The following is an 11242-nucleotide window of genomic DNA, read 5'->3' as shown; positions in this document are numbered from 1 at the left end:
AAGCCATAGTTGTTTCAGCCGGCCTTTTGGTTGCTTACTGTCTATTTTAACTATGCATCTCTGATCAACTTTCATCGACGAAACAGATACAATCGCAAGCGGATTACTCCTGATATGGTATTCTCGAGAGCGAACTCATGGTGACTACACCCTCGCTCCATATTAGGCAGAGTGAGAACTGGATCATCTTCACTCATACAGATTAAGTGATCCGCCCACCATAACCTATTAGGCAAAATTTTATTCACAACCAGCCGATCGTGGTATCGTTCAAAGATTTCGTTATTATATAGGCTTCCAAATTGTCCATCCTCATGGAGGGTCCAAAAATTTGTAATGTAATATATAAGCTCAAATAGGCTCTGCTGGCTGCCAATAACCGTGCCCGCGCACGTTGGGTGTAAATTTCGACTCTAGATAGAGAAATCATCAAGTCAGAGTTGTCTTCTCCTATCTTCATTGTTCCCATTTGTCCATTTTATGCTGTAGCTTATTTGGTTTTTGCCACTAACGTTGCCACCATGTACTTCGTCTTGCCTTCATTAATGTGCAGCCCAAGATCTCACGCCGATTAACGCCTGTTCAATATGTATGAGCGCAGTTTGTATTTGCCGAATTGTTCTTCCCATTGCATAGGCTAGCAGTTGGGTTGACTTAAAGAAGATGGTGCTTCCCACATTGTTACCTCAGTACCACGAATCACTTTTTGTATGACCAAGTTAAAGAGGATGCACGATGTACGGGCATCCCCTTGTGTTAGACCGTTGTTGATGCTAAATGGTCTCGAATGCCAATTTTATCAATTTATTCAGGATACCGAATTGTCATGGCCGTATACAGTTTTACCCTGGCTATGCTATCATAGGCGGCATTCCAACAGTTCTTCCAACGCTTGTCGCAGAGAGAAAATTTGATCTGTTTGAGGATGTGCCTGTAGTGTCAGTGCTAGTCTCTTCGGTATGGGCCGATAAAATTCTGTTTTTGCTTCTTATAGATGATACTCAGCAATGTGGTACCTCTATAATTGCTGCACTGCTTGATGTCCCCCTTTTTATATATGTGTTGCGAATTACGACGCATTGATTCACTGTTGCTGACCTTGAGCATAGGTTGTTGAACCGCTGGGTGTAGGTGTTCGCCTCCATATTTAACTTGTTCGCCTGTAATTCCATCGGCTCCTAAGTTCATAAAACACTTAACCCATCGCTCCAATATTCCCATTTGTCTCGACAGGATGAGCATTGAGGTATGTATGGTTCCATTTTGCTGACTTGTTGATAAAACTTGCGCGCCTAGTGCAATCGCTCCCTGTAGTTTTCGAGTTCACAGATCTGTTGGTTCTCTCAGGCATTTTTATGACAGCACTCCGCCCGCGTTCTTTGAGATTGCAGCATTGCCTGGTATGCAGCATTTTTCCATTCCGCTGCTAGCTTACATTCATCGTCGAACAAATCGTTCCGTCTTTTTTGCGATTCACGCTTTTTATGCTTTTGGTTGTACTAATAATAACGTCCTTCAGGTGGTTGTGAATATCATTTGTAGATTCTTTATTTCTAGGACCTCTGTTAACTGCGGTCGGAAAAGATAATACACAGGAGATTCAACTCTCGACACATTTTTTGAATTTTTATAGAGATGGAAAAATCTTGCACATCTTCGATTGCGACGGAACTCGCGCGAGTGAAATTCCGCGGGACCCAAAAGCAGAGCTTCCTTAAAAATTCATTTCGGATTAATGGCAGTGAATGTTAATGGAATCATTGAGTAAATTATACTTTGAAATTCCTCTATGGGAAGCTTGGCGGAAGCAAACACGCCCAACATTCTGGGCAATGGCTGCTCTCCTAGGATGTGAGGAGCAAAAAAGTATGCATACAAGTTCAACCTTTTGGATGCATTCGTTTCCTGCTGGGACAAGATGAGTAAACACACACAAAAAACCATTTGGCGACATCGACACACCAATATATAAATACATGGGGGGTCATTGTTGTTAGCTGGCTTCAGTGCTCACTTTCATCTACTTGTCAGAGGGGATTCTTGACGTGTTATTATTCTAGCCCGGAGCACCATGTCAATGCGATAGATCAACCATAGATTGGGGCAGAATGTCGGCTAGCTACTTGGCAGTTATTTTTTTGTACAGGAAGTGGACGTTCCATGAGAAAATGCGCGAATCGTTTTTCCGTTTTCGTTGCCGGGTCCGTCGTTGTAAGATCTATCCGGTCCAAGGCTCATTTTGTAGCTTCGTGGCAAATTGTTTTCATGTAGAGTTGTCAGCCCTATCCTTTTTTCGTCTCTATCTGCAGCTTTTCGTTAAGAAGGAACTCACAGCGACCACTGAATGAGGATAGAGATAGGCTTTCGTAGTAGAACTGTTGGTGTTGTTCCACAGGCGTTTTTCAAGTTTTATGCTGCATCGTGGGTGCCGATCCATGTTTTCGCCCTGGAACTTTTACTACCCTTTGACTGCTAAGTGTTTCATATCTCAAGTATTTCCTTCTTGGTTTCCGACTTATGTCTGTATTCTGGTTGCTTTGGTTAATCCTGTGTACTCTATAGACTTATTCTGAGATCTATGCTAGGGTAGTTGTCGACACTCATCTAGCAAACAAAAAGCGCAAGCAAATCAATGAAAACGATGGCAAAATTGCATGATTTGAACTTCGAATTGCTTTCACATCCACTTTTTCTTATTCTCAGATTTCAAAAGAATACTCGCTGGAAAGTAAAATTATATGACCGCTATAATCACTAAATTATAAAATCAAATTTTATCAAAAACAATATTTCTATGTTAGCCTACGAACTTTTCAGCCAAACTACTATATACAAAGCATTTCTGCGATTTGGCTAGATTCTTAATGTCACATCAAGGAAATCACTATGGTTTCCGAAAGCGGAAAGAAATAGATGCAAATATCATTCTGCAAACCTATAAAACTTCTCAAAGGTTTCCGGAAAATTCTTTTCATCGAGCAGATTCGCAAATTATCTTTCAAATAAGGACCGCACTAGAAACTAGGAAATATTACTTAGTGATGTTTTTGGATTATATTATACCAGGTATAACATGAAGTTTTGAATTTCAAAATAAGAAAACTGCCTTCAGTGGAAATGTACTCTCTTCTGGAATTAAGTTTTTGAAGGAAAAATTGAAAGATTTTCTTCTTCTTTAGCCCTGTTCAGTGGCAAGGTCGGCTTGTCTAGATCAGGTTTGCTCGCAGGTTTTCTCGGCCATGGAATTGGACCGAATGGAGTCAAGAGGTTCTTAAGTCATGATCTAGTGTGTGAAGCCAACATTGTTTCCACTTTTAGGTTATTTGCCATCGGCTTCGATCTTCAAGGCAATGTTTTAGTTCTACTAAATTCTCGTCACTGCGAATTACTTGACTACACCATGGAAGATGTTACTATATGAAACGCTCATTCCATTTTTTGGTGAGCACTTCGAAATCCGCTTCATTGTAAGGTGCTATGAAAACATCGAGTGCATAGAACATTGTGTACGGCACTGGATATTGAATGCTCCGTAACAGTGTCGATAACAAGAACTGACCGAGACACATCGATTTTGAAATACTTGCCATACTTCAAACTTTGCTCTGACACCAGGTACAGTATATGCCAAATGAGTTTATGTTGCACACGGCCAAATACCTTTTCTAGATTTAGACAGGAAATGTTGGCAGAGCGATGCTTCTCACGGTATTCATCCGTCAGTACTTTCACAGCACTTGAAGAACCATGGTTGTGGTTGTCAAGAATGATAGAAGGGTGGTGTTGTTTTTCGAATCAAATGGTGCTCCATGTTCCTCAAAAATTCACTGAGAATACTGGATTCCAGCTCTTGACTTACCTCAGTTAAGCCTAGCTCCTGCCCCCGATCTTATGCGGGTAGCGCGCGGAATTGCACTAAATGTCAGCAATACTTGCGGAAGTTGCGAATGAATAAATTCTTTCGTTGAAACCTGTTCAAAGTGTTCGTCGATCGGTGATAATGTACCATTCTTATCACTAACAACGTTTTTCACAAGACGCTAAAGATCTTCTCGCCGCTCGAATGTCCGTCGTGTAAATGAGTCTTAAAAAATAGTACATAACGGATTTTTTTCTACCTACATACAAATGGAACGGTCATGAAGCCTGTGAAGAGCCCAGATTTTAGGTTTCTATTTGTTTCTAGATGCTGGTGGCGTCCGTTAATCCTACCGGTTCTACGGCTTTTTTCGAGACCTATGCTACGAAGGATTTGTTATTGTGTTGCATTGTTTGACGGTTTGCTTTTTGTTCAAAAAAGGTCTTATTGCCGAAATAACCATTTTATATTAGGTTGGGGAAAAAGTAATGTCGTACTTTGTCAATAGATGGCGACACTTAAACATATCTTGTGTTGTACTTATCGCATCGGGTCGTATTATACGGCGATTTGAAGACGACAATCTGGGCTACAGTTTATGGGTCCGATACTGTAACGATTCGCACAGCTGGTCGATTTCGTTCTGGTCTAGTGGATGTTGAAGATACACCCCGTACTGGTAGGCCAATCGTCGTAGAAACCGATAAAATCGTCGAAATCATCCAAGTAAACCGGCATGTGAGCATTCGCTCGATTGGCCAGGAACTGGATAAGAACCATAAAACCGTTTGGAACCATTTGCAGGAGATTGAATTTCAAAAAAAGCTGGATGTTTGGATGCCACACGAGTTGACGGAAAAAAATCTCTTGGACTGAATCAACGCCTGCGATGCACTGCTGAAAAGGAACGAATTCGACCCATTTTTAAAGCGGATGGTGACTGGTGATGAAAAGTGGATCACGTACGAAAATCTCAAGCGATAAAGATCGTGGTCGAAACGCGGAGAGCCGGCCCAAACCATCGCCAAGCCCGGAGATTTACGGCCAGGAAGGTTTTGCTGTGTGTTTGGTGAGATTGGAAGGGAATCATCCACTATGGGCTGCTCAACTGTGGTCAGACCTTCAATTCGGTCCTCTACTGTGAGCAACTCGACCGTTTGAAGCAGGCGATTGACCAGAAGCGGCCAGGATTGGTCAATAGGAAAGGTGTTGTGTTCCACCAGGACAACGCTCGGCCCCACACATCTTTGATGACCTGCCAGAAGCTACGGGAGCTCGGATGGGATGTCCTATCGCACCCACCATATAGCCTGGACCTGGCACCAAGTGATTACCATCTCTTCCGGTCCATGCAAAACGGTCTTGCTGGTACTAAGTTGGCCTCAAAAGAGGCTTGCGAAAACTGGCTGTGTGAGTTTTTTGCAAATAAGGAGAGGGGGGAGGGTTTATAAGAGGGGGATAATGGAATTGCCTTCTAAATGGCAACAAGTTTGCGAACAAAACGGCGCATATTTGTGACTTAAATCATATGTTAAATAAAGCATTAAAATTCGATCACAAATACGACATTACTTTCTCCCAACCCAATACAAACTGGGAAACTAGAAGAAGACACCAAAGAAGGCCTTTAGAAAATGGCAAATATGCCAATCATTATTTCGCTGAAAAAAAGATTCCTCTTCATAGTTAGACATGTTCTTTGTGTTTGTTTTGTTTTATTCTTTTACTCTTTAACGACAGTGGAAAGTGGAAAGTATTGTCTTCACTTATAGAGCAACCGGTTGCTTATACAAAACTAATTTAAGCAACCATTCTAATAAAGTTCAAAACTCATCATTCAACTCCTAATCAGTTGAAATTTTAATGTAATATGCAACTAAAGTGAACGTGATAATAGTTTTGGTCAAAAATTGGTACTTTAGAGAATTTTATATAAGCGAATAGTCATATTTTAAATTTTGTCTTTTGAATCTTCCTTGAAATCTTACTAGTCAATTAAGATTGATATTCCAACATATCAGTTTAAAGAAGATACTCAAACAGAGCAAATGTTTGGAAAAACGGCAAGGACCCTTTCAAATTGCGATATTTTTTCAGCAAAGCAATTAGAAGGGGAGAAGGATTTCTCAAATTGGTATGCTAATAGTATGAGCCGAATCGAATACTTGAATAATTTGATAACGAACGATGACACGGTAAGTTTTTGTATTCATTTGAATTCTGCAGAATATAAGTGCAATTTATGTTAATCTCTTAAGGAAATTTGTAAAAATTTCTACACGTATTATCATATATTAAATTTGAGTTACTTTCTAAAGCAACAAAATTGAAATGAAACCTGTACAAGTAAATTTCCCTTGAATCTTGAAGGATACCCAAACTACTTGCTTGACTAAGTAATAGTGACAGCAATGTGGATTTAGTAACCCAAGAGGAGAATTAAGCAACTTTTCCTTTAGGTGGGACCATATTATTGTATTTAAAGGAGTATTGCGTGAAACTAGTAATATTCAAAAGTTGGGTTGCGTGCTTGCTTGCACAGGGATTATTTACACCACAAGAATATAACCGGAACAGGTTTTTGTCAAGATTTAAAAATGCTTCAACTTCGCCGTGAGGAACAACACCTACTTTAGTGCCTCCTACTCTTTACGTGCCTAGTGCACTTTAACAGATAAATTAATAAAAAATTTGCAATTGAGAAAACTCTGAATTTCAGCGGCACATTTCAGTATGGTGCAGCGTAGCATTTCCCCCTTCTTTTATGAATGGAGATTCTGTGAGATCCTCAACCCCAGGTTGTAGCATTGCGTGAGATTTTCAGCCACTAAAACGCTTTCCACTATGCTCCTGCCCATATCTCCACTAGATTACCGCTATATTCTTTCCCGTATGAAGGACTCTGCTCTAAATCAGGGCATTGTCAGTCTGCTATCATCAAGTCTGCCCCATTTTTTGCGCCTTCTCCAATTTTCTTCTTGCGTACAAACGGATCTTTAGTGTAGCAACGTACTGTAAGTTTTCGGAAAACTTATACCGCCCGAAGGATTATACATATTTCCTACAACCATGATATTCCGGAAGCAATTGTATTATTGTAGATGGCAATTTACTTGTTCCCTTCATCAAGTCTGGTCTTGGCACTGATGAAGGGAAAAAGTGGTTCCCGAAATATCGATATTTGCAAGATCAATAAATTAACACTATTGAATAGGAAAAACAAGTTTTTATTATTTCAAATACCTTGTAGTACTCTACAGCAAATGAACAACAGGAAATAGATGATGACAAGAATAACTACTGCAAACCTGGATCCAGCGAAACTATCTGAGCACTCAATATGAAAGGTCACTAAACAATCGAAATTCCGAATGGTTCCCAAAAAATGCATTTATGCACCAGTTCTCTAAAAGAGTGAAAGCTTCAGAGAGATTCATGGTGCCGACCAGGACCAAACAAACAGACTTCTTCCATACCTGTGCAAATAATAGGATGCATTTATTAAAGATAGCATCTCCTGAACCAAAGTCGTGTTGAAAGGACATTTAGATTCCTCTCAATTTAATTTATTTGATAGTAATTTCTCAAAAGAGGATTACCCCAGAGTAGAAATTTGCGCTTAAGGTCAGCCAATCCCACTTATTCAGAAATACTTTACATGGGTATCTTTCCTGGTTCTTATTGAGGGCGCGTGCTTTTGTTGAATTTACAAGCCAAAGGTAGATAAAGTAATTAAAGAGCAATCAGAACTGCCATTTGAACTTCAATTGCTTCGCTCGGATCTTTCGCTAATTTCCTTATTCGCCTTATCTGTAGAATACTCGTGTACTGAGAAGCATGGTCCACTATTTCAGGGTTGGTCGTTGGGTGGAGGTGACGTAGTTGCGCATCCAGAAAATGCTGTAGACGATCTATCTCTTTGCCACACCAGTGAGCACCACAAAAGAACCAATGAAAGATTGAGAGCTTTATCTTTGGAAAATGAATGGATGCGAGAAATTATGCGCCGAGCATCGGATTTCGGTAATTTGCAGTCGATGGCTACTGAAATCAGGACTCTCAAAGCAGAGAGAAACCGACTGAGAAATTCATTGAAAAAAGTGGTCGAAGTTGAAGACAAAATCATGGAATATAAGCGACAGGCTTCAATGTCGCAGAAGTATCAAGTCGAAGTGGAAAAGCTTCGGAAAGAGCTAGAAACTGTTATTGAAAAATTTACCCAGCACGCTGCTGAAAATCAAAGTCAGATCAGTGAAATGAAATTGCAGCTAAAAATTACACAGAAAGAACGGGATGAATATCGTAACAAGGCTGAAAAATTACAACTCCGGAATGATTTATTAAAGTTTGAATTGGAGAAACTAAAGGTTTGTAACTAAACTTTTCCTGAATATAAATTTATTCACTTTTTCCACCAGTTCAGGAAAGTGAGCCAAGCAATTTCTCAACACAGTATAGCACTTGGGAGGTAAATTAAAACAATATGAATTGATTACAAATAATATTTGAATAACTTTCTTAAATTATACTTATAGTTGATTGCGGAATCTAGCACCGTTGCAGAATTATGTGATGTACAAGATTAGAAATTACTAATACTGTCTTCTGAAAATTGTTAGTGTCTTAAAAATAAAATAGGTAAATATTTTTAATATTTAACAAGTATAATTTCTTTCATGCCTTTCTTAAAAGAATGAAAAGTTTTTACTATATCTTCACGTGTTAACTTCCCCCTTCCTCCCGTTACTTGGCCAGTATGTTTGTAGATCCCTTTACGTACATTTCTATTAGACATATTTTGCCTTGCAAACACTCTTTACTCTCGTGATCGAAATTTCTGTTGAAACTGCATATACTGTTAAAATATTTCGACGATAAAATGATCCCCACTTTGGTTTGACCTTTTTTGCTAGCTCCAAAGGGAGGGTCATTTGATTTATAGGGTTTGAGCCATATTGTGCTAACTACACTTTCGTGATATGGCTGCCGATTTATAAACCTGTCGATCTATTCTGTACTATAGTTCTAAGAGTCTAAACTTATAACAGGCCACGATGAACGCAGTGGACGTCCCAAAGAGGTTATTATCGACGAAAGCATCAAAAAAAGTCCACAAAATTATTTTGGATGACCGCAAAATGAAGTTGATCGAGATATCAAAGGGACCTGTTAGACATATCGTGCATGAATGTTTGAGTATCCGAAAGGTCTCTTCAAAGTGGGTGCCGCGCGAGCTTACCATCGACTACAAAACGAGTTAACGATTCTGAGCAGAGTTTGAAGCTCGGCTCCATTATTTCAAAACCAGAATTAAAGCGATCGTCATCTGAGTGGACTGGACGTGGTGATCCGACTTCAAAGCGTGCAAAGGCTATTTCATCGTTTGTATTCTAAACGGCGAAATTCCCTACATACATGTTAACACGGTTACCTCATAGGACGGCGAAACAAATCTGCTCGACTTTAGCTGACAGACTTGCTACAGGATCTCATAGCACTGTGAACGTTGTTGGACATCAAAGGGGTGTTCAATTCATACGTCGCACACAGATACCAGATGGCCTGATCCGTTAGGAAGTAGCCAAATAGAGATGTCAAGGGGTACAAACTGAATTGTCATGAACACTACTCAAGGTTGTCCACGCTAATGTGCAGTATAGCAGCAACTGAGCTCCTAAGAGAGCTAACAAACAATGGAATAGACGTCCAAATGACATTGTTCTAATCTGTAGGGGCAAATATGAGAATATCCTAAGTGACAGAATCCAAACTGGACTACGATTCACTGATGTTGAAAAGTGGGACTGTGCTCAAATCTACCCAAGATCAATATAGTATCATTCACTATGAAGCGTAAGCCTGATCACCTCCGAGCCACACAAGGCATGGAGGTGAATCCAGTAACAGAAATCAAATATTTAGGAATCACTTTAAACCAGAAACTACCCTATTTAGGGAGGCCCAGTTTAAGCACTAAAGTAATACGCGCCGGCTACAAATATGGGTGGAATGTAATTAAATGTTATCTAAGTAATTGTGAGTAAATATTGTTACTATTAACTCCTAAGTGGAGCATAGCACATCAAGTACTCCTGCGCGCCATTGTTATCAATTTGTTGAAATGTGTTTTAGCCTCGTTCCTTGCACTTCTTTACTGTTTTGGGTCACGTGCTCTCAGCGCGGCTCACATGTCCGTCACTCGGGAATAGTGAATTGGATTGCATGACATAGCCAGCAATGGAGCTGCCATCTTAGGGCTACAAGGAACAGTTCTGCAGGGACACCGTCTAGGTAGCGGCCATGCACAGGAGGCGAAATTTCACCAGATGCTATACGGAGGAAAATTTGTTTTTACTCTGGGTCTCAGTTTCAGCAATAACTCCTCCGTCAGAGCCAAATCTCATCCTCTGGATCAGCCATGTGCGGTCTGCAGAAAATCAGTAGTCATTAGGAGCGAGATCTGGAAAATAGTATCTGGTCAAGGAATTCGTAGTGTAATTTCTTCCGTTTTACCATGGTTATCATTGACTTTTGAGACAGTGAATTGTCTTACTGAATCAATCCTTCATTCTTTCATTTTGAAGATCGTTTTTCTTTCTTTCTGCACTCGATCGATTCAGTAATGCTATTAAAAAAACATGTAGGGTTTCGTATTGCAAAATTTTCATTTCATCTTCTTTTTCTTCAGCCTTTGTCCCGCTCACAAGCGGGGTAGGCTCGTTGTGATCGGCTTCGCCATTTGGCTCTATCGAATGCCTGATCTAGGTGCAATCTCGAAGCTTTCAAATCCCCATCTAGCGTATCAAGCCACCGTTGTTTAGGTCTGCCTTTTGGTCGTTTACCATTGATTTCGATGTTCAGACCAATCTTGGCAACTGAATTCTCGTTGGCACGAATTGCGTGACCATACCATCGAAGACGCCGCTCTCGCATGTGATCTAAACTTGGGACGCCACGAGTCCAACGTAGCATCTTCGTCTCCATTACCGCAATACGGCGTTCATTGTCTTTTATAGTCGGCCAACACTCAGAACCATAGAGAGCGACTGGACGGACGACATTGTGGTAAATTTTAGATTTGAGAGGTTCGTTGATACGTCGATCACAAAGAACACCAGTTGTGGAACGCCACTTCATCCAGGTTGCGTTAATGCGTGAAGCAATTTCATAACGCAGTTCTCTATTGGCTTATAGCGTTGACCCGAGGTATTTAAATCGCTCAGTTCTGGGCAGATCACTCCCACTGACAGTGATTGCGCCTGTTTCCTGCGAATCGGTCGTCCAAAATTCAGTTTTGTTTAAATTCAATCTGAGGTCGTGTTGCATGGGGCGAACATTCCATTTTTGAACAAGTTGCTCGAGATCATTTTTGCTATCAGACGC

At 40.4% G+C, this 11242-nt stretch overlaps 1 protein-coding gene across 1 annotated transcript; it reads left to right on the top strand.

The window, feature by feature from the left end:
* Positions 1–5535: 5535 nt before the first annotated feature.
* LOC119661321 lies at positions 5536–8531 on the top strand. The gene is made up of 4 exons (XM_038070616.1): positions 5536–6054; positions 7714–8226; positions 8278–8327; positions 8395–8531. Exons 1-4 carry the CDS (start codon positions 5908–5910, stop codon positions 8396–8398), a joined length of 714 nt encoding a protein of 237 aa, XP_037926544.1. The 5' UTR covers positions 5536–5907; the 3' UTR covers positions 8399–8531.
* The last annotated feature ends 2711 nt before the right edge of the window (positions 8532–11242 follow it).

Source organism: Hermetia illucens, chromosome 1 (assembly GCF_905115235.1).
Source record: "Hermetia illucens chromosome 1, iHerIll2.2.curated.20191125, whole genome shotgun sequence".
Lineage (NCBI taxonomy): Eukaryota > Metazoa > Arthropoda > Insecta > Diptera > Stratiomyidae > Hermetia > Hermetia illucens.
The sequence above is the reverse complement of the archived record's forward strand: the minus strand, read 5'-3'. Positions and strand labels throughout refer to the sequence as shown.

Bases quoted from the DNA above. Each gene is read 5' to 3' on its own strand.
- LOC119661321 (XM_038070616.1), top strand. From the start codon at position 5,908: ATGTTTGGAAAAACGGCAAGGACCCTTTCAAATTGCGATATTTTTTCA. The intron at 6,055-7,713 runs GTAAGTTTTTGT...CCACTATTTCAG, and splicing joins TGATAACGAACGATGACACG to GGTTGGTCGTTGGGTGGAGG. The intron at 8,227-8,277 runs GTTTGTAACTAA...TTTTTCCACCAG, and splicing joins TTGAATTGGAGAAACTAAAG to TTCAGGAAAGTGAGCCAAGC.